Source organism: Spermophilus citellus (assembly GCF_964194105.1).
Source record: "Spermophilus citellus genome assembly, chromosome: 4".
Classification (NCBI taxonomy): domain Eukaryota; kingdom Metazoa; phylum Chordata; class Mammalia; order Rodentia; family Sciuridae; genus Spermophilus; species Spermophilus citellus.
Genome location: NC_138185.1, coordinates 115,123,055 through 115,143,204, shown reverse-complemented (window position 1 = coordinate 115,143,204; position 20,150 = coordinate 115,123,055). Strand labels below are relative to the sequence as shown.

Sequence of the window (20,150 nt, the reverse complement as noted above, 5' to 3'; positions counted from 1 at the left end):
TTTGCCACTGAGCCTGGGTCAGTGCTGGGAGTGAGGCACTGCCAGGTAAAGTCTTGGTAACTGCTTGAGTCAATAATTGCTAGTTGAATGAGTTAAAGGCTCTCCCACGGAATGGCATCCTGGGTCTCCCGTCTTGTTGGCACCCCTGTCATGAGACCCAGATGTTTCCTCAACTGTAGCTGAAGAAGGCTGCAGCAGACAATCTCTAAAATCTCTTCCATTTCCAGGGGAGAAAACATATATGGCCCCAAGCCAGCTACTCTCAGGTCTGTTTCAGTGAGCATTCAGTGAGTGCCTATTATGGGGAGGGTGGAGTGAACGCCAGTCACTGAGACTTGTGGCTTATGGAGGAAGAAGGAGACACACCTCAGGGCAGACCAGACCCTGTGCTGAACGACAAGCCAACGGCTGGGAAGGAAACTCTGACTTTTCTTGGGTTAGAGGTGGGTGGGACAGGCTCCCTCAGTGGGGGGAGGCCCAAGCCTGGACCCGCTCCCTATCCCTTCCTCTCCTTGGCCTCCTTATGCATGACAAACCTCAGGACACAACAATCGCTTCTTTGAAAAGATGTCAGGACCACCTTTGGGGAAATGAGCTTCAGAACAGCAGAGGCCTCGCAGAAAGGTTGTCCATCAAAGACAGAATTTTTAAGCACCAGATGTCATTAAAATCTGATCAGCTCACTTGAAATTAAGGCAATGAAAAATTAAAGTGGATTTCCATTTGGCTCTTGCTCAGAGAGTGACCAGGCTGGAGCCTCCCCATATATTGAGGGGCAGCAGTCAAGAGGGCAGGGGAGCCAGGTGGGGGAGGCTGCAGAGGCCTGTTTGGGGCCCTTGGAAGCTTTCTGTTGTGGAGAACAGAAGCTGGGCAGCATCCGGAGGTGAATTATCTACATGGGAACTTACACTGCCAGAAGCAACTGGATTTCTTTCTCTTTGCTGTTGCCCACCTTGGGACCTGCTGGTGGGTCCAATCACACACGTGCTGTTACTGAACACTTCCTGTGCTGTGGCCCACTTTGCCGAGCACTTCTTATGTGCCAGGCACTCTTAGCGCTTTGTGGCACCAACTCATTTAAACTTCAGATGACCCAGTAGTTAGCTGTGAAGATTATAATTTTCTGCATTTTATGGATGGAGAATTCAGGCCCTGAAAGGTTAGGATCCCTCCAAGGTCATGAACCCAGGCAGTCTGGCTCAAGTTCTGTCCTGAACCATCTTATTATCCCCATCTCAGTGAGCAGCAATGCTGGATGTGGTGGGAATGAGGCAGATCCTTCCCAAAGCCCATGGTCAAGTTAGGCAGGCCAGTAACAAAACACTCAGCTCAGAGTTCAAGGACAATGTGGCACTGCCACAGAAGGAAAGGGGTAGGTTATCAGAATTGACAAGTGGGGGCTCTTGGGACATGGCCAGGTAGTGTACAGGCCTTGTTCCAGAGGAACCATTCCAGAGGAAGTAGCCTTTAACTTGAAACCTGGCACGCTGAAGGGGTCCTCAGGGCTGGGGATGCAGCTCAGTGGCAGAGCACTCACCCAGCATGCACAGGGTCCGGGTTCCATCAATGAGAAAAGAAAATAGGATCCTATCAGGTAAGGAGAAGGGGAAGGAGTGATCCAGACCGACAGAAAGAAGGTACAAAGGCCAGGCATCAGGATGGTGGTTGGTTCCTGAAGAAGTACCCCTGTGCTCTGGTGACTGGGATCAGTGAGTGACACAGAGGGACACATCATAGTGCGATGGTAGAATCCTGCATTTTAGGTAGGAGTCACGGGAAGGCATTAAGGCATTGAGAGCTTGCTGTGAACACATCTGAGTTTTGAAAAGCTCATCCTCCATGCATAGCTGGGCAAGAAGGGGTCCTTGTGACCAAGGCGGGGAACACGCATGCCAGAGGAGAGCAGGGCTCACAGAACCACTCAGGGGCCTCAGGATGGAGGGAAGCAGATGGGTTCACCTTGTGCTTCGGATGGGCTCAGGAATCAGGATTCTGGGGTGAAGCTCCAGAGAGTCCCTTGTCCCCTCTCCACCATATTCTCTACAAATTGAACACCTACACCCAAGTCTGACCATCTGGTTTTGTGTGTGTGTGTGTGTGCTAGTGTGTCCCTAGCTTATAGAACAGAACCTGTACATCATGGGTGTCAAGAAGTGTTTGCTCACTTGAACAGAATACAAAACTGGAGCCCAGAGCAGAAAATGGGGATGGTGCACATTCAAGAAACAAGAAGAATGGAATTGGAGGAGAAAAAGAACAGTTAGAGAATATAGGGGGCCAGCTTCTCAGGACCTGGGTAGTGGCAAGGCAGAGGAGTTACCTGTCCATCCAGCCAGGCAGCAGCAGTGGCCTGTGACTGGATCACAGCCATCAGCATGGCTGCAGTCACAGCGTTCACTGCAGTTCAGCCCAAATGTGCCATCCTGTGAGAAGAGGGGGACAAGGAAATAGTCAGACTTTGACTCCTAGAAGTGCACACATTTCTATTGGCTCTGGATGACAGGACAGAGCCATAACCTCACAGGGATACAGACATGGAAACTGGGGCACAGTGGGGGTGCTTTTTGTAATCAGGGCCACAAAGTCACTCCCAAGAACTACTGGTTGCATTAATAGGTGTATGAGGTTTGGAGAGGGGGAGTTGATGGTCCTGCCCCATTTTTCAATGATTAGGCTCAGAAGGTTGTAATGGTTATTAACTAAAATTGTAACTGAAAGGGCACTTTGCTAAATGGGACACATTGATCCCATGTGAGAAACAGCTATGATTTATTCTTTGTTCATGGGGAAAATATGGTAACCATTTTAGTAAGAGCCTAATATACCTCATTTCTCTTAATCTTCACAATACTATGAGATGCTTCTATTATATTCCCACTTTAAAGATGGGAAACGGGGTTGGGGAGAGGAAGTAACACACTCAAGGTAATAGTGTGTGACAAAGGCAGGATTTGAACCCAGGACCTCAAAGCCCACTCTCATTCAATTTCACATCAGTTGGTTTAACAGGCTAAGATCTAGGGATTAAGTGTGGGTAATGACTGTTGGAACCTGAGGAATTATAGCTCCCTGTCCTGCTCCTGCTGGGGACGAATCTGCAGCTGCTTTTGAGTTGGGTCAGAGGGCCAGCCCTAGATGCTGCTGACCCAGATGCCACTGGATAGACAGCAGGCCCGAGGCCCAAGGCAGGACAGTGGCCATGGAGAGCTCAGGCCTGTGACCTGAATTCAGTGTCCTCACCAAGCCCAGTGCGTTTCTCTGTGCATTCCTGTGGGGAAAGTGGCCGAGGTCCACCCTGGCACTCACGGGGCAGGGCAGCTCGCAGGTGTCCCCCAGCCAGCCCGGGGTGCAGGTGCAGGAGCCGTCGGAGGGGCTGCAGGCCGCCCCATGGGCACAGGCGCAGCTCTCATTGCAGTTCAGGCCCCAGGTCCCGCTGGGACACGGCAGGGTGCAGTCCACACCCTGCCACCCTGTGGGAAGGGAGAGGGACGGTCACTTCTCCCACCCAGCACAGCTTTCTGCCCACCCTGCCAGCTCTGTTATGGCAGCGTCCCCCCAACCTTCTGCCCCAGCACAGCTGCTCAGGGAGAGAGTCCCGCCGCCCCAGGTACCCCTGCCTGGCTGGCCCTGACTGCTTTTGTCACAGGCAGAAGGTAGAAGGTCCCACCGGGGACAGGGACAGGGAACCAGCGCAGGTGGGAAGCGTTTCCCTCCCAGGGTGGAGCTGCAGACTACCCCCAAGCCCCCTAGGGGCAGGACAGGCCAACTCCTTGCTCTTTTTGGGGGGTGGGATTGGGGGTGTTCTGGGGACTGTACCCAGGGCGCTTAACCACTGAGCCACATCCCCAGTCCTTTTTATTTTTAACTTTGAGACAGAGTCTTGCTAAGTTGCTTAGGGCCTTGATAAATTGCTGAGGCTGGCTTTGAACTTGTGATCCTCCTGCCTTAGCCTCCTGAGCTGCTGGGATTACAGGGGAGCGCCACCCTGCCCCTCTCAACTCCTCATTCTGAGGCTGGTCTGCCCTCAGGTTGACTTCTCCCCTTCCCTCCTTTGTCCTGTGGCACAGGGTGGGAGGACTGGGCAGCTGGCTCCCAGTGGGCTGGTCAAGGGCAGTCTGACCCACAGACTAGGGGGAGGAGCAGGAGAGAAGCCAGCTGTGACCTCTTCCTTTTTCTGCCAGGGCTTTGGCAGTGGCCAGGCCCCCTCTGTCTATGTCCCAGTTCCTACCAGGTAAGCCTCATGCCCAGGTCTGGGACTCCTTTTGTCCCTCCAATCCCAGGAGTGGCGCAGCTTCTACAGGTGCTCGATCATGGCCCACCACTCTGTGTGTTCTTCACACCCTTGAGAAGAACCCCTTTATGACATTCCTGCTATTGACGTCCCTGGATGGAGTGTGAACTGGGCTCTGGCCTTGCATGGGCTTGGGTGGGCAGGAGCAGCCCCTCTTGATCCTCAGTCACCAGCGGGCTCGGGAGAGAGGGTGTTACCTTCCCTGCAGGAACAGGAACCATCTACCGGGGAGCAGGTGCCACCATTGTTACAGCTACAGACGGATGAGCAGTTGGGGCCATAGGTCCCTGCCGCACAGGGAACTGCACACACCTCTCCCTGGAAAGAGAGTGAGTTTTGCTCAGGGGTCTCCCTGTGCTGAGTGGCTGCGGCAGGCAGGGCGATGTGCCACCCTGCAGAGGCCCCGATCCCTGGAACCTGTAAATGTGCTACTTTACAAGGAAAAAGGGACTTTGCAGACGTGACTCAGAACCTTGGGATGGGGACAGCAGCTGGGAGTGTTCAGGTGAGCTCATGAGCCTTTAAAGATAGAAGAGGACTGGAGGAGGCAGGGCCGAGAGAGGGCCAGCCAGGGGTCCGCCACAGCCGGCCTTCACTTTGAAGATGGAGGAAGAGGCACAGGGCCAGATGCAGCAGCCTCTAGAAACTACGATCAATCTTTTTACAGCAGCAGGAACCGGGTACCTCGATCCTACAACCACAGGAACGGATTCTGTCAACAACCTGAAAAAGCAGGAACCAGATTCTTCCCCTCAACTCTCCGAAAAGGAGCCGGCCTGCCAAGGCCTTGACCTCAGCCTGAGGAGACCCACAGACTCTGCCCCAAGAACTGTAGGATGAGAAACTTTGTATTGTCTTAAAACACTACATTTGTGGCAATTTGTTACCCCAACAATAAAAAATGAATACAGTGACCCTTAGAGGTTGGGGTGGGGTCCAGCCTCCAGACCAGGACTCCAGGGTAGGCAAATGCCCAGGGAGCGTGGCCCCACGAGTCTCTATTAGGTCACATCAGCCCAGGACTTAATCTTCCCAATCTTATTTGATTCTTTTCAACAACACTGTGACACAAATAGTATCCTGTTGCCTTTTGCCTGAACCTCAGAGAAACCAGGGGTAATGATCATGATTCCGTGTACTAACCATATTCCCAGTATCATGCACCACGCATATGTCACCTCACTCAGTTCTTTATGTGGAGAAGTTGTCTAACTGTCAAGGCCACAGAGCTGGAATGGCTGACCTCCTTCCAACCTGGGAACCATCTTTGCTGGGTGACATAAACCAGTTTTCCTGGCAGGCATTCTTGGAGAAGCCTTACCTCTGTAAGGGAAGAAGGACTGAGTGGAGAGGCTGACTGGAGGCGATAAAGTCCTTTGCTGACCTTGCAGGAAGACCCCTCAGAGTCGACCTCAGTCCCTTTATAGATGCCTCAGTCCCAGCATCTATAAAAGGGGAAGGTAAGAGAACCCTCGTTCTCATCAGTGATTGGCTGATGTGGTCCTGGCCACAGGGATGGGATTCCCCAGGTGAGATGGATGCCTGTGAGGGCAACTTCTAGAAAGAGCCTCAGCTGGGAGCCCAGCTTTCCAGGTGCTGGGAAGTGAGGCCTGGGTGGGAAGGGCGGATCCGTTGCCCCAGGGACAGTGTGTGCTGTTGGCCCTGAGAAGGGTTCAGGGCGAGTTGCTGGGGAGCAGAGGAGTGCAGGAATGGGGACCTCAAGCCTTGAGGGCTGGAGCATGCTGTGAGGGACAGAGACCGTCCAGATGGGGAGAGCGTCAGGGGCAAGAGTGCAGCGGACCATGAGACTGGAGCCCTTGAAGGGTGGCTGAAGGGAGGAGTTTGTGTAGGGAGGTGTGAAGGAGGTATTTTAAAGGGAGGCTGGGGACCTAGAATGGCAGAAAATGGAGTTTGGCTTTTCTTCCTGGAGTCCCCCCAGGACATGCCTTCCCACCTTGGGAAACTGGGGCTGTCTGCTCTGGGGCCTGTTGAATTCTCATTTCCCCTTAGATGGCTCCAGCAGGTTCTCAGGACTCATACCTTAGCTTATTGTGAAACAGCACATCTTGGCCAGAAGACCAGAGCTTATCTGGGCTCCACTGGCTGTGTGATATTGATTAGGTTACTGCCCGTCTCTGAGCCTCAGTCCCAGCATCTGTAAAATGGCAGCCCTGGAGTAAAGGAGCTCACTCTCAACTCTGAGGGTCCAACACCTGGCTTCACCTTCACTTAGGCCCCAGAGAGACCAGAGGCTATGGACCTTTGGCCAAGGGGACATTCCTGGGCGGCCCTCTCTGTCACACAAGCACAGGCGACGTCAGGAGGAGGCACTAGGAGTGCCAGGCCTGCACCAGAGGCCCTACCGCCCCACTCTTCTCCCGCCCAGTCTTGGAAGGCTTGACCAGTGGAGTCTGTCAGCTTCCCCATTACCCTGAAAACTCACTTCCCCAAGACTAGAAATGGCCCCAAAGACACACTCGAGCTCTAGGACCTGGGCCTGGGCATAAATCTCAGGCACGGTGTCCACCTTTCTCTGCAAGGCCCAGCCTCCTGTCTGGTCCTTGACCCTGATCCTCCTGGAGGCCTCCAGTCCCCTGTGGGCCCAGTTAGGGTCTGCGGATGGGGTCAAGAAGCTTGAGCTGCCTGCCACCCACAGCCAAGGAGGCTACACCAGAGGATAGGTGTGCTGTGTTGGGGCACGACTTCCTCCCAGGGAATCCCTAGGAGGCTACCGGCTGGGAGGCTCTCTGCTTCCAGAACAGAAAGAAGAGACTCAGAGGGGACAGTGACTTACCCAGGGTCCCACAGCCCACTGCAGTGATGTGCAGAGGGAGAAGCGGTTCTGCATTCCAGAGAGAAGCAGGGCCAAGCGAGCAGGTGGCCTCTCCCAACCTGCTGCCACCCTGCGGACACACACTGGACCTCGCTCCCCACATCTGTGAAGTGGGACTAATAACCCTATGCACCAGACTGTTCAGAGGGTTAAACCAGTTTCTATTTGTGGAGCAGGTAGATCAATGGGTTGGGCAGAAAGCACTGTAAGAACTTATGTGTAGCTGGATGCAGTGGCACATGCCTAAGATCCTACTGGGAGGCTGAGGCAGGAGGATCTCAAGTTCGAGACCAGTCTAGACAACTAAGGAAGACTCTCAGAACAATAAAAACAGGAAGGGCTGGGGACGCAGCTCAGAGGTAGAGTGCTCCTGGTTACCAGATCCCCAGTACCAGAACAGAATGAGAGAGCCGCGTGTGTCCTGGCATCTCTTATTAAAAGAACACACAAAAGCCTTGGAGGTCTAGGCAGGAGGCAGCTCTGGAGGACTGAGCCATTCCTCCAGCAGCAAAGGTGGGGTCCTGTGCAGGAGGGGAGGAGATGCTCCGGGGGGGCAGGAATCGGACTCCAGGGTCAGTTTTCCCACCCATCTCCCCTGGGGGCTGGCTCCCCGTTCCTGTCCTCACACATGAGTGGCAACTTTGACACCAAGGCCCGGTTTTGGGGGACGGGACAACTACTCCCCCAGGGGGCACACCTGTGGGTTCCCACAGCACAAAGTCCAAGTGGGGAAACGGATGCGTCCTAAAGCGGAGCCAGATACAGCCAGCTTCCTGAACTCCCCTCACCCACCCGGGGCCCAGTGTGGCCGCCTGCCTCACTCCAACACCTCAACAAGCACAGGAACCCTGAGCTACACTGGTTCAAACCACACCCCCCCACACACACACCTTCTAGCCTCTGACCTGAGGGCGGGGCGGCTCTAGAGCTGATTAGCAGGGTATCTGGGCCTGACCCTCCAGCAAGCCAATTACAGGCGTCTCTCAGGGTGGCCTGTCAGTCCTGCCCACCCCAGAGCTCCCCCCACCTATCCTCTGCTGTGGCCTCCTTGGCTGTGGGGACTACTAGCTGGCCTTAATCCTGATGATCTATGTAAAGTCCGAGTCTAAGAGGTTTATGTCAGGATAACCGTAAAGACTGGCCTTCAATTTGCCATCCTTCTGCCTTAGCCTCCCAAATGTGGAAATTTATGTCCAAGCGTGCTTGGGTGGCCAGCACACTCAGTGTGTTTCTGTGCTGTCTCCGGCGTGTCTGTTTTTCCATTTGTATAGATTCAGGAACAAATTTGTGCCTCTTCACGCTTTCCCCCATCAGTTCTTCCTGGGTACTCTCCCCTGCCCTCGGGCCCTGTCCTGGTGGAAATGAGAAACACCAGCAGCCACCATCCTAGCACCCTGGGGGTCCTGTGGCTCATATTCCTGCCTCCATCAGGGGAGATGGGTCTGGTTTTCACGCCTAGACTCTGGGCTCCAGACGATCGCTGCTGGTGCATAATGGACCCTCAATAAATGTTTAATTGAAATGAGTAGTGTGTGCGTACACATTGCCTTCTGCAGTGGACAGAACCTAAAGAACCGGCACTTTCCATATGCTTCTCTCTCAGCCAGCCAATTCAGCAAGCCTGTGACAGGCTCCAGGGGCACAAAGGGGCCCTGGGCCCAGACTCCATCCTTGAGCAACGTGTTTGGTCACTTGTTTACTCTCTGTCCCTCCAATGAGACTAGAAGCTCTGGAAGAACTGGGACCTTATCTGTCGGGGTTGCCCAGCATCCCTAGGTGAGTTCCAGCCACAGGGTACAGGAATTATGGAAGTGTGTTGAACAAACGAGCAAGGCCCTGGTAGGCTGGGCTGGTGACTCCTGCTGCACATAGGAAGTACTGTCTGGTCTGAGGATGAGTCCCTTGCTGCCACACTGACTCTGAGTCTCCCTGGCACTCTTGTGAAAAGGGAAAGCCAGGCCAGATCCCCGTGTGTGGCTCCATGCCCTGCCCAGCACCCCTGCCAGCTTGCCTAGCCAAGAGGAGGCTGAGAAGCTCATTCGGGACGTTATCCTGTCAGCTTCTAGAGCATCTGCTCACGGAGTCTCTGAGCTGAACAGGACCTGAGGGGTGATGGCACCCACCCAGAGCCACAGGGCAGAGATGGCCGTAGGAGCCACTGCTCCCAGGGAAGTGGAGCGCAGTGCCTGCCCCAAACCCGCCCTGTGTTCATGTCTGTCGACCTCTTCACACTCTGGGGAAAAGGACCCAGTGAGAGCCAAGGTTGTGAGCTCAGTCAGCAGTGAAGGCCTTTGGCACCTCGTGTTCTGCATGGCCCAGACCCTCTTCCCAACCCCCAAGCCAGGCCTGGCCCCTACGCCCCTTCTTTGAGGCTATTCCCCAAGATCACCGCCATCCAGGATTCCCACACATCTTTCTGGAAGGCAGGCTTCTCTCCTGATGGACACGTGATCGTTCCAGGGAATACACAAGCTTTGCTCTCTATGCCAATCATCTGTGGCATTGAAGTCAACCAATGTCCCCAACTTTTCACTATCCAGGACCCTTTTATAATCCTCTGCCTGCAAAACCTCTCAATTTGAAAGACACTTCTGTCACTCTGTGCCAGTGTCCAAGGCCAGTCCAGATTTGGACAGGTACGATTTGGTCAGTGACCATGACCTAGAGATTCCTATGATGTCACCTATATCCAAGAAGAGCTTCTGATCAGCTCACATTAACCTGGGCTATCATATAGAGATAATTTAATTCTAATTAAGAGCAGAAGAAAATCTTTAGTGTTTACCAGCCTCATTATGGGCAATGTAGGATTTCTGGCTGGTTTGGGGAATGTTCAAAACTACTCCTGGCAACCTGCAGCAGCCTTTGCCAGTGTCTGGCTGGGGGCCGCTGGCTGCATCATCTCTAAGGCCCCGTAGCTGTCCCCAGGAGCATCCTCCTGTCTGGAGTGGGGTCTTCGCCCAAAGGAGTGAGGAATGGTGAGTCGTAGGCCTAGGCACGACCCCTCCTGGCCTCTAAGAATGATACCATCTGGGTGGTCACCTACTCTGCTAGTACCCAGCCTGGACCTGGTCACACCTGTCCTGATGGTGTGGAGAGAGCCCATAGTGCCAGAGATGAAAGGACACTGGCAACCACCTGGTCCACTGCCTTGTTTTACAGGTGAGGAAACTGAGGCTGAGGGAGGTAAGTGACTTGCCCAGGAGCACACAGCCAGCGCAAGGAGACATGGATTTGGAACTCGAATCTTCTGTCTCCCACTTCAATTGCAGAAAGCTAATCATAGCACAGAGATGGTGATATTCTGGGTTTGCCTACGCTGACCCTGTTCTTATCGATTCATTACCTAAACACAGTCTGTGTCTTCAAGGGCCACCCACGGAGGCTCAGAAGCCCTGGCCCTTTCTCAGCACCTGGAAGGTTATGCCTGGGTAATTTTATATCCCCTTGGATCTGGGTTTCATCTTCCTATCCCACACCACTCCTCCCAGGACCGGGAACCGCTGCCTCCGCAGGGCATATCCCTCAGTTTCCACTGGGCACTGCCTGCCAGGCCCGCTCAGCATCTTCACTCGGTGAATGGGAGATGGATGTGAACGCTTCCTCCCATCCAAAGGCTGTTAATTATAGATGCAGCCTTGGCTATTAACTTGATCTGAAACTTGATCTGAAAGCACCACGGGCAGAATGGAACCCTCCAAGCGGGTCCCGCTCAAGACGTGCAAATCTCTCCTTCACCTTCACCTGGCTCCTGCCCAGCGTGGCCGTGCAGGCCCGCACCCCCGGGTAAGGAGTTATATGTTCTATTAAATTGGTTTCAAATGTTGTTTGTGGAATTCCCCCCCACCCCCGCAGTGTGCTGCTTTGTAGTTTGGCCCTGTTTGGGAAAATTAATCAACAGCTGGGCTTCTCATGTTGATCGCCTGTTTTCTGAGCAAGGTGCAGGAGGTTAATGAGTATTTCTTGGAGTTGAAGAAGGAGGAGAGTGGCAAGTGGTCGACCTTTATGTGCATAAAGGAGGGAGGCCCTTGTGGAAGTTCATCTCCAGGTCCCCTTAGGTAGGCCCTGTGGGCGGGAGGCAGTGTAAACAGTAGAACTGGGTTCTTCAGATCTGGGCCAGGGTGAAGCCGGTGTGCACCCGCCAGCCTATCAGAGCTCAGCAAGGAGGACTTGGGGACAGACCCAGGGAAGGCGCTGTGTCTTGTTTTACAGGGTGGGGCCTGAACCAGAGCCTCATGCACGCTAGGCGTGTGCTGTACCACTGAGCTGCGTCCAGCCCCTCTTGTTTTGGACTTTGAGACAAGGCCTTGCTTAGTTGCCCAAGCTGGCCTTGAACCAGCAATTCTGCCTCAGCCCCCTGAGGAGCTGGGACTACAGGCGTGAGCCACTGCACCTGGTCCCACTGGTCCTTTTGTTGGAGGAGTAGAAAGGGCCCTGGGCCAGAGCTCATGGGTTCAAGTGAGGCAAAAGCCCTGACCCACGCTGACCTGGCCTCCAGCACCCATCCCTACAGGCCACCAGCATCTACCGATGTCTGCGCCAGCCCAGGTCCTGCTAACCACCACACTAGACTAGGTGACCGAGCTCCCACACTCCTTAACTCTCCCCTCCCCTCCATTGTCACAACAGGTGTCCCTGTTACTCGCTCCTTTGTGGCACTTACCATAATCATAATAAAATAATAATTTTTTTAAAAAATTCAGCTCTGACAAGTGTGAGAACCGCCCGTGGCCCTGGCCCTCCGCCCAGCGCCTCCCACACAGTCCCTGCTCAGTAATCGGTGCTGAATCAACTCAGACACCCAGGAAACACTTTTTAAGCCCTAGTGGGTGTCACCGGGACCCAGGGTGAGTGGAGTCGAGCTTGTCCCACGGGGCCTGGGACACAGGCACCTCCCTGCCTCAGGACGTTCTGCTTCTGCTGCCCCTGAGCCTCTGATGGCTTCTCTTCCCTGCTCTCTGCAGCTATTCCTGGAGTTTGGGGTCATCGGTGGGGACGGCTTTTGGTGTCCAGTGTCACAGCCATGCCAGCAGCACACACAAGCAGTGTGCTCCATTGTTCGCAAGCCCTTGCTAGGTGCCTGCTGTGCTCGCCACGCAGAACGCTGGCCCTGGGCCATTCCCCTGCCTCCACTTCCCCCTCATTCCCAGACAGCAGGGCTCCCAGGGAGGGAGCCTCATTTGTGATTTTCCAGGGAAAAAGGGACACGTGGCCCACAAGACACGTGGCCCAGCTGGACCGCACACCAGTCACCGAGGCCTCTGAGAGGTACAGCAAACCCCGCTGGACCTCATTAGTGCATCATGGATAAAGCAGCACCTGACAGCAGACGCGTGTTGCAGAGAAGAAACTGCACAAGATGCGAGGAGCCAAGAGCCAGGGGGACAGAGAGAGAGAGAGGGATACAGGTTTCTTGTCATGGCCACCTCCCGTGCCTGCCTCCCTGTGCCGAGCAGGGAGTGCCCAGGGCCTATGGAGTGGAGTAATTTTGCCTGGTTCCCCAGCAAAGGGAAGAGGAATGAATGTTAGGACCAAAACCACCTGGAACATTCATTCTCACCTTTATTTGTCTAAAATGAAGAGGCTGCCAGTGACCCAAGGTTGCTCTGTACAGTTCTGTAGGATGTGCACTGCACAACTCTAGAGGCACCACACACATAAGTCAGTGTAGGTGTGTGCATGCATGTATACATAGATACGTGATTGTATGTATGTGTATATGTGACATGTGTATAGGTGACATATGTTATATCAATTTTCTGGAAAATATCAGTGGAATATCTCAAGTGGGGTGTGAGTGATGGCCCTGCTGGGTTCACAATGGGGACTGGATCTGTGAGGGGGGGTGCACACTGTAGTATCAGAATCCAGTTCCCCTGGGGTGGGGGCTGTGTGGTGTGGATGCAGGTTGGTGGCTGGCAGAGCCAGACTAGCAATAATGATAGGGACAACATCTTGGGTGGGAACCAGACTGTGGGGGACAGAAGGCCCTCCAGAGGCTGATGGGGGGTGCGAACAAGGACCCAGGCGGATGTGGCCACGCCCTGCCTCCCTGGGCCTGGCTCAGGGGACTGAATCTTCCTCCTCAAAACACTGAGTAGAAAAGAGAAAAGTTATTTTCTTCCAATGTTTCTGGGAGAGGACTCTTACAGGGCTCTTTTTTAAATGTACCCTCCCACCCCTCGTTTTCTTATTACCCCACCTTGATATGATTTATTCATGACCTTTTTCAATAACATCTTTCATTTTCCAGACATAATCACATCTTCTGGCAGGAGTCCCTTCCCCTCCTGGGGTAGATAATTACTCTTGCAAATAGTATTACTGCTGCTAATGACTGTGAGGGGAGAGAGCCACGGCTGGGGGATGGCTGGGTGGGGGTGCTGGCGTTTGAGGCACAGACCTGGTTTCTTCGCTGCAGACCTGGCGGGTGGAGTCTGCGAGCCGGGTCCCCTGGGTGCCACACCCTGGGGTATCCACCAGTCAGTCCTTCTAAGCAACTGTTTGCTCTGGGGCTTCCGGAAGCCCCCGCAGGTAGGAGTCGGGCTGGAGCTCCGGTGGACTCCCAGCTAGTCCTGTCCTCAGGACTGACCCCAGCTCCCTGCCAGCTGTCCTTCAGGGAGCCTGGCCTTGGAGGCCTTAGCCCTCGGTCCTTCGTGTCCTTATAAGTCCTATCATCTGGGACAAGACCACTCTGAACTGCAGTTTTCTCATCTATGAAATACACCAACAGTACCTTCCTGGCTTTCCTGGCAGAGGCGCGGTGAGGACCAGCAGCTCAGGTGTGAGGGGCTGAGGGCCCAGCCTCCCTCCTGGAGAAGACAAAGGGTGGGAGGACACCGAGGCCCCGGCTGAGAAATGAGGTTGCTGGGATTGTCCCCTATCCTAGGAAGAGGCCTGAGAAAGTGTCAGTCTGTTATTTAACAATGTACCCACAGCCCCGTCCTGTGCAGGCATCTTGGTTTTCAGGTAAAAGCACAGGCTCTGGGTTCAAAGAGCCATAGGCTCCGTTCCCGTTGGCCACTTACCAACCAGGGAAGGTGACTTTGCCTCTCTGAGCCTCAGTCTCCCCATCTGCCAAGTGGGTCCTAACAGCCTCTGCCTAAGGGTGGTTGTGAGGATTGACCAGGAGCATGGAGGGTGGCCTAGGCCGCCCTGCACATCATGCTGGAGATGGAAGCATGGTCACCCCAGGCGGTTGTTGGTTTCCTCTGACTTGTGGCCCCCCACCCCGCCCTCTGGAATCTGAGGGCTCAGACCCAGGCCCTCCCCTCCAGGGCTGGGAGCAGCAGAAGCCCCACCAATACCCGAGGCTCAGAGGAAAGGGAGCCTGGGTGTGTTTAGAGTGGGGCCTGAGACCTGCCCCAGCACCTTCTTCCGGGCACAGAGGGCTGAAGTGCCGGGCCAGGCCCACAGCCCCAGCTGGGAACCAGGGAGCAGGTGAGGACACCCGGAACACGGCAGCAAGAGTGTGGCCCGAGATGGCAGGTTTACTTTTCAGAACAGTAGAGTCAGCAATTTTCCCTAACGAAGCCACAAACTACGGGTCCCCAGGGGAAGACTGGACTCAGCCTTAGTGACACAAAGCGAGTCTCCACGACTTTGCTCCGTAGATTAATTGCCCACATGACTTCACCTGCTGCTGCCCTCCTCCAGCATCCCGCCACTGTCCCTCCCTGCGCAGGGAAACATCAGTAGGTGTCAGTCCGTCATCAGGAGACTCATGACATGGAGGTAAAGCGGAAAGAGCACTGACCTGGGAGTTGGGACCTCCACCCGCGGCTTTCTGTGGGACTTGAGAAAAGTCACTTTCCCTTTCTGACCTCAGATTCTTTCTTTGTGCAGGGAGAAGGTGCACCGTGAAATGCAGAGCATCCTTCCATCTCTACCCTCAGGAGCCGGTTCCCACCTTTACCTAGTGAGTTCCACACTGCATCTCATTCAGTGTACCACTGACCTGCAGGACTGGCATTCTTAACCCATTGTACAGCAGGGAAACGGGGACTCGAAGACGCTTGGTACATTGCCTAAGCTCACACAGACAGACAGACAGACCACGTGGGATTCCAACCCAGGCCTCTCTGACCCCAAAGTTCATGCCCTTTTACTTAATGCTGTATCTTTTCCACACAGCCACATAATGAATCCTGGCAAACGTTTATTGAGCAACTACTACACGCCGGGCTTTGTTCTAAGCATGTGTCTATTTTATCTCATTCAATCTTAACAATCACACTGTAACATAGTACCATTCTTTATCTTGTCTTATAGATAAAAAGCTAGGGTTTGAGATGCCTAAATAACTCCACCACAGCAGGTGACTGCAGAGCTGGGGCTTAAGTACTGGAGTGTGTGTGTGATATTTTTGGATTGTTTCTGCTACTTAGCACTGTCGTGCTTCTTTGCTCAGGGGGCTGGAGCAGCCAGAAGGTAAATTCCTCATCTCCAGCACAGCATCCAGGAAAATCTTTTACTACTATAATTAGGAAATTAGTCAATAGTGGTGGTGGTGGTGGGGCACAGGAAGCTGATTTTCTGCTCTCAGGGCTAATAGTTTATAGACCTCAGTTTGATGAAGAATGAAAAGATTAGAACAGGAAGCACATCATCATCCCTCACCTGGCGGTCACTTCAGTGTGCATCCTCTCCTGGCTGTGCCTACCCTTGCTCCCCAGAACAAGTTCAGGGGCCACCCAACAGGCAGGCGCTTTCTGTCCTGCTGGGGGAGGCCAGGAGAGGGCACGTCTGTGAAGGACCCTGGGAGGCTTGGAGGAAATTGAGTCCCTGCCCCACTGATCTGCAGTTTCATCACTCTGGCCCCCTCCTGCCTTCCTGGCCAAAGCAGCTGAGGTTTGCACATGAACCACGCAGCGACAGCGCGCAGAAGGGGAGACAAATGCGGAAAGGAGTTTGTTCATTTGGGTGATGGAGTGCTCGCTCCCTTTGCCGGCGCGCAGGGTTCAATAACGGCAGACAGGGCTTCAAAAAATCGCAGCATAAATAGATGAGCCCTTTAAGGTAATAGAAATGCTGTCATCCCCGGGGAGAAATATGTGCCCCCATTCCCCCGGGAGGGGGACACAGTCCCGCCCCCACCTCCTGAGCTCCTTGTCCCCATTACAGCCAGAGTCGAAGGGGACATCTACTGAGGAATGGCCACTGGGGCTCCATGCGGGAGGACGGCCAGGAGGGGGCCTGGGAGACCAAGTCTTTGCAGGCCTACCAGTGACCACACAGGCTGCTCCCTGCAGGTGCCACGGTGGCAGCCATTAGTCCTGGAGCAGCGCAGAAGGCTCCATCAGGATGGCATCTCGGGGAGGCCTTCATCAGGGCAGGGAGGGCTGGACAGCTGTGAAGCGGGGGTGGGGGAGTTGGACATTCTCCCCTGGGAGGAGGAGGCCACCCTCAGTTCTGGGGCTGCTCTGGGGAACCCCAGAGCCCTCAGCCCCAGCAGGGGGAAGGCTTCGGCTCACTTGGCTTTGCTACCTGCCACCCGAGCAGGGCCCCGGGGCCAGGCCTGGTGGGCCTCCTGAGTGGGACCCCCTTGGTGACAGTATTGATGTGTAAAAAATGGCAATAACTAAAACGTGTTGACGGATGGCTAGTTTGCCAGCTCTTCTAAGGGCTTTGCAAGTGCTGGTGAACCGAATCCGCCCAGCGCTTCCGTGGGCTTTAGGGTTATTACTGTTTCACACGCAACTAAACGGGCAGGAGACCCAGCGCCCGGGTCTGTGTGACCACCACACAGTACTGCCCAAGACAGCGGTCTGCCATTGTCCAAAGAATGCAGAGGGGGTGCTGGAGGGCGGCCACGAACTTCAGAGGGGTCAACAGGTAGATTCAAGTCCCAATCCTGCGGGCAACGCCATGAATTTCCCTCCTGCACAGAGTTAGCGGGAGACGCGGCCTTGTCCTCAGGGGCATGTGCAGTGAGGAGGGGGGGATGGAAGGGTTGCCTCTGAGGAGAGGAGATTTAGGGAAGGCTTGTGGAAGAGCAGCCTTGGATCTCGGCCTGAAGGCTGAGAAGGATGTGCATGGGTTCTAGAAGGACCGTGGGAGGGTGTTCTAGGCAGGGGGACAGCCTTGGCAAAGGCAAAGAGGCCCTGATGTAGGTGGGGAAAAGGGAGCCATGTGTGGCTACCACACAGGTTCTGGCAGGACTGAGCCAGACATGAGATTAGGGTGGACTAACTATTTTGTTTAACGTTTTGTTTTGATTTTGGGTACTGGAGGTTGAACCCACGGGTGCTCTACCTCTGAGCGACATCCTAGTCCTTTTCACTTTTTATTTTGAGACAGAATCTTGCCAAATTGCTCAGGCTGGCCTCCAACTTGCGATCCTCCTGCCATAGCCTCCTGAGTAGCGGGACTACAGGTGTGTGCCACAGTCCTGACTTGGGCTACTCAGTTTTGAGAGCAAGTTACAAAGGGTTTGCATGTTCTTTGGTGGGCTCTGAGGGGCCATGGTAAGGGTGATGTGACCTGAACCTGCAAGTGGATGGTCAGCTCCACCTGCCCCTCATCCACGATGCAGCGACTCCTCTAGCCAGGGTGGGTGGGTGAAAAGAAAGGTCCTCACCTCTTCAGAAAGACTCTTCCAGGACAGAGCTGCAGGTACTTCAGGACTCAGTTGGTCTGAGTTCCCCTCACTGACCCCTCATTCCATGTCCAGTTCACCCTGATGCTCGGCATGGGTTCTGAGGGTGCCTAGGGAACCTTGCATGGTGCTGTCCAAGGTGCTGAAGCAATGTCTCCCCTTTTAAGTATTCCCTTTGGAATGACTGGAACCCCCACCACTGTTTCTGTTGGGCAGAGAATTTCATTCTCATTTTACAGGTGAGAATCAGAAAATCCAAAGGAGGGTACCCAGAGCTATGAATTTGCTTATGACCTTCCAGCCCAAGACTATCCTCCCCACTGGGAAGCCCTAGTGAGATTCACCAATGGATGCCCCCAAATAATGCCACTGCTGCTGCCGAGCTAACGGGTAAAATGCCCAGGGTCTCTTCCCACCTCCATCCCCATCTCTGTTCCCCAAATGCTGACATATCCACCTCACAGTGCCTCCTGGGACTGACTGACCACTCAGGGTGATGCACAGGTGCTTGGGTGGATCTGCCTGCAACAGCTAGCTCATCCTGACACTCTGTGTGTGTGTGTGTGTGTGTGTGTGTGTGTGTGTGTGTGTGTGTGTGTGTGTGAATGCCAGGACTTGGGGAAGCAAGTCCCCTCACCACCCTAAAAACTTAGCATTTCTACCAGGGATCTATTATGTTCCAGGCACTAAGCTGTGAGTTTTCTGCATGAAGTTTCCCACTCTCACAGCTAAAGTCTCCTGTAACAGATGAGGATATTCAGGCTGAAGCAGGACAATGACTTGCCAGGAGGCTGAGCAGGGGTGGGAAAGCCAGGATTTGAACACATATTTGTGTGGTTCTACAGTGCCCCTTCCATCAGAGCTCATCAGCTAACAAAACTGGCTTCTTAATCCTAGGTGAGTCACTTATCCTGTTGGAACTTCAGCTCCTCGTTTGCAAATTGAGGAAAGTGCTCGTGTACCGCTGCAGGGCTCCGGGGAGGCATGGAGGAGATGATGCAGGCAGCACAGACTCAGTGAGTGTCGCTGCTGGTGTGGGAAGGATTATTCTCAGAGCACGACTCCTTGGTGGTGGCTGGATGGGTGTCCAATGAGCCTTTGCATACACACCCCGCCCCAGTCCTTAGCAGAATAAATATCCAATGTTCTGGTGAGAGGGGAGAGGGTGAGGGCCAACATGCCCAGCATGCCAAGCAGGGCCTGCTTCTGCCCCATGTCCCTGCGCCCTCTGGAGGTGGGGACCACCTGGCTGGAGCAAGCAGGTCACTGAGGTCCCAGGGATGGTTCTGGACTACCTCATCAGCACTGTGCCTGGTGGTGTTGACCCCTCCCAGCCCTCAGAGAGTTGGCATTCATAAAGCTGCACAACATCCTGGTGGGAGGGGACAGCTGAGGATGTGGCCTCCTATCCATGACCAAGCATGTTGACTACTCACATCTGACAGCAGGCAAGACTGCTTGACTCCTTCTATCTTACAGATAAGGAAACTGAGGCCCAAGAAGGTGAAGTGAGGCATCCAAGGTCGCTGAGCCTAGGGTGAAGGTCTCTGAACTCCCAGAGACTGGATCTTTTAATTAGCCCATCGCCAATTCCCTATCCTAAAGCCTGTTGGGAAATGGGCAAACCATCCAACAGACAAAGGCACATCTAATTATTACTGACTGTGGGGTAGTTTAAGGGGAGTGTGCTCTGCAGATTGATTGTCCCATTCCCAACTTTGGCCAGAGCTGGCTAATTGCAGGAAGTCACATACTTGGGAAGCTGGGGTGAGGGCCAGAGTAACAATATTCCCCTTGGAGCCTGGTGCTTGCAGAAATGAGTCACTTGCTGGTTGAGAAGAGTTGACTGTGCTGTAATCACCTTGAGGGGACCCTGCCTAACACCCAATAGGGCCCCAGAAAAGCCTTTCCAGGTATAATGAGGCTGAGCAGGAGATGAATGGCAATTCACGGGGTCTCACCAGGGCAGCGTGGCTCACCATCTGTCTTCCTCCTGAGCCCCAGGCAGGAAGGACTCCACTGTGAAATGACACCAGCAAGCATCAAGCCCCCCAGAGTTCAAGGACAGGAAGTAATTTGCATCCCAGATGGGAGGTGGTGACCTGGCCTCTAGACTAGTGGAGCTTTGGCTGGAGGCAGTGAGCACAGCAGCCCTTCTCCCCAGGCCCTCCCGCCCCTCCCAGGCCCTGATTTTCCCTTCTTCTGAGGAACAGAGATTAAGCAGGGATCTGGGGGTGAAAAGGGGGAACAAGGAGGTGGGGCTCTCAGGATACCCATGATGACGCACATGAGCAGACCGTGACACCCCTCAACGAGTCCCACAGGCTTGGTGCACACGCCTTCTTGCTCTTACTTTCCCTCATGTCCCCTGGAAGTGGCTATTTTCCCAATTGGGTCCATGGAGTCCACATAGCAGATCACCTTGGACA

General features: G+C 54.2%; 1 protein-coding gene across 13 annotated transcripts in view; it reads right to left on the bottom strand.

The window, feature by feature from the left end:
- The window catches only part of MEGF11 (multiple EGF like domains 11), a gene marked incomplete at both ends in the record, with an annotated part of 203,825 nt that overhangs the window by 26,402 nt on the left and 157,273 nt on the right, over window positions 1-20,150 (bottom strand). For all 13 annotated transcript variants that reach the window (XM_081289812.1, XM_081289818.1, XM_081289819.1 and 10 more), the window contains 3 exons: window positions 2,321-2,423; window positions 3,307-3,470; window positions 4,489-4,609. In XM_081289812.1, coding sequence (XP_081145938.1) covers window positions 2,321-2,423; window positions 3,307-3,470; window positions 4,489-4,609 — 388 coding nt within the window. The remainder of the gene's footprint in view (window positions 1-2,320; window positions 2,424-3,306; window positions 3,471-4,488; window positions 4,610-20,150) is intronic.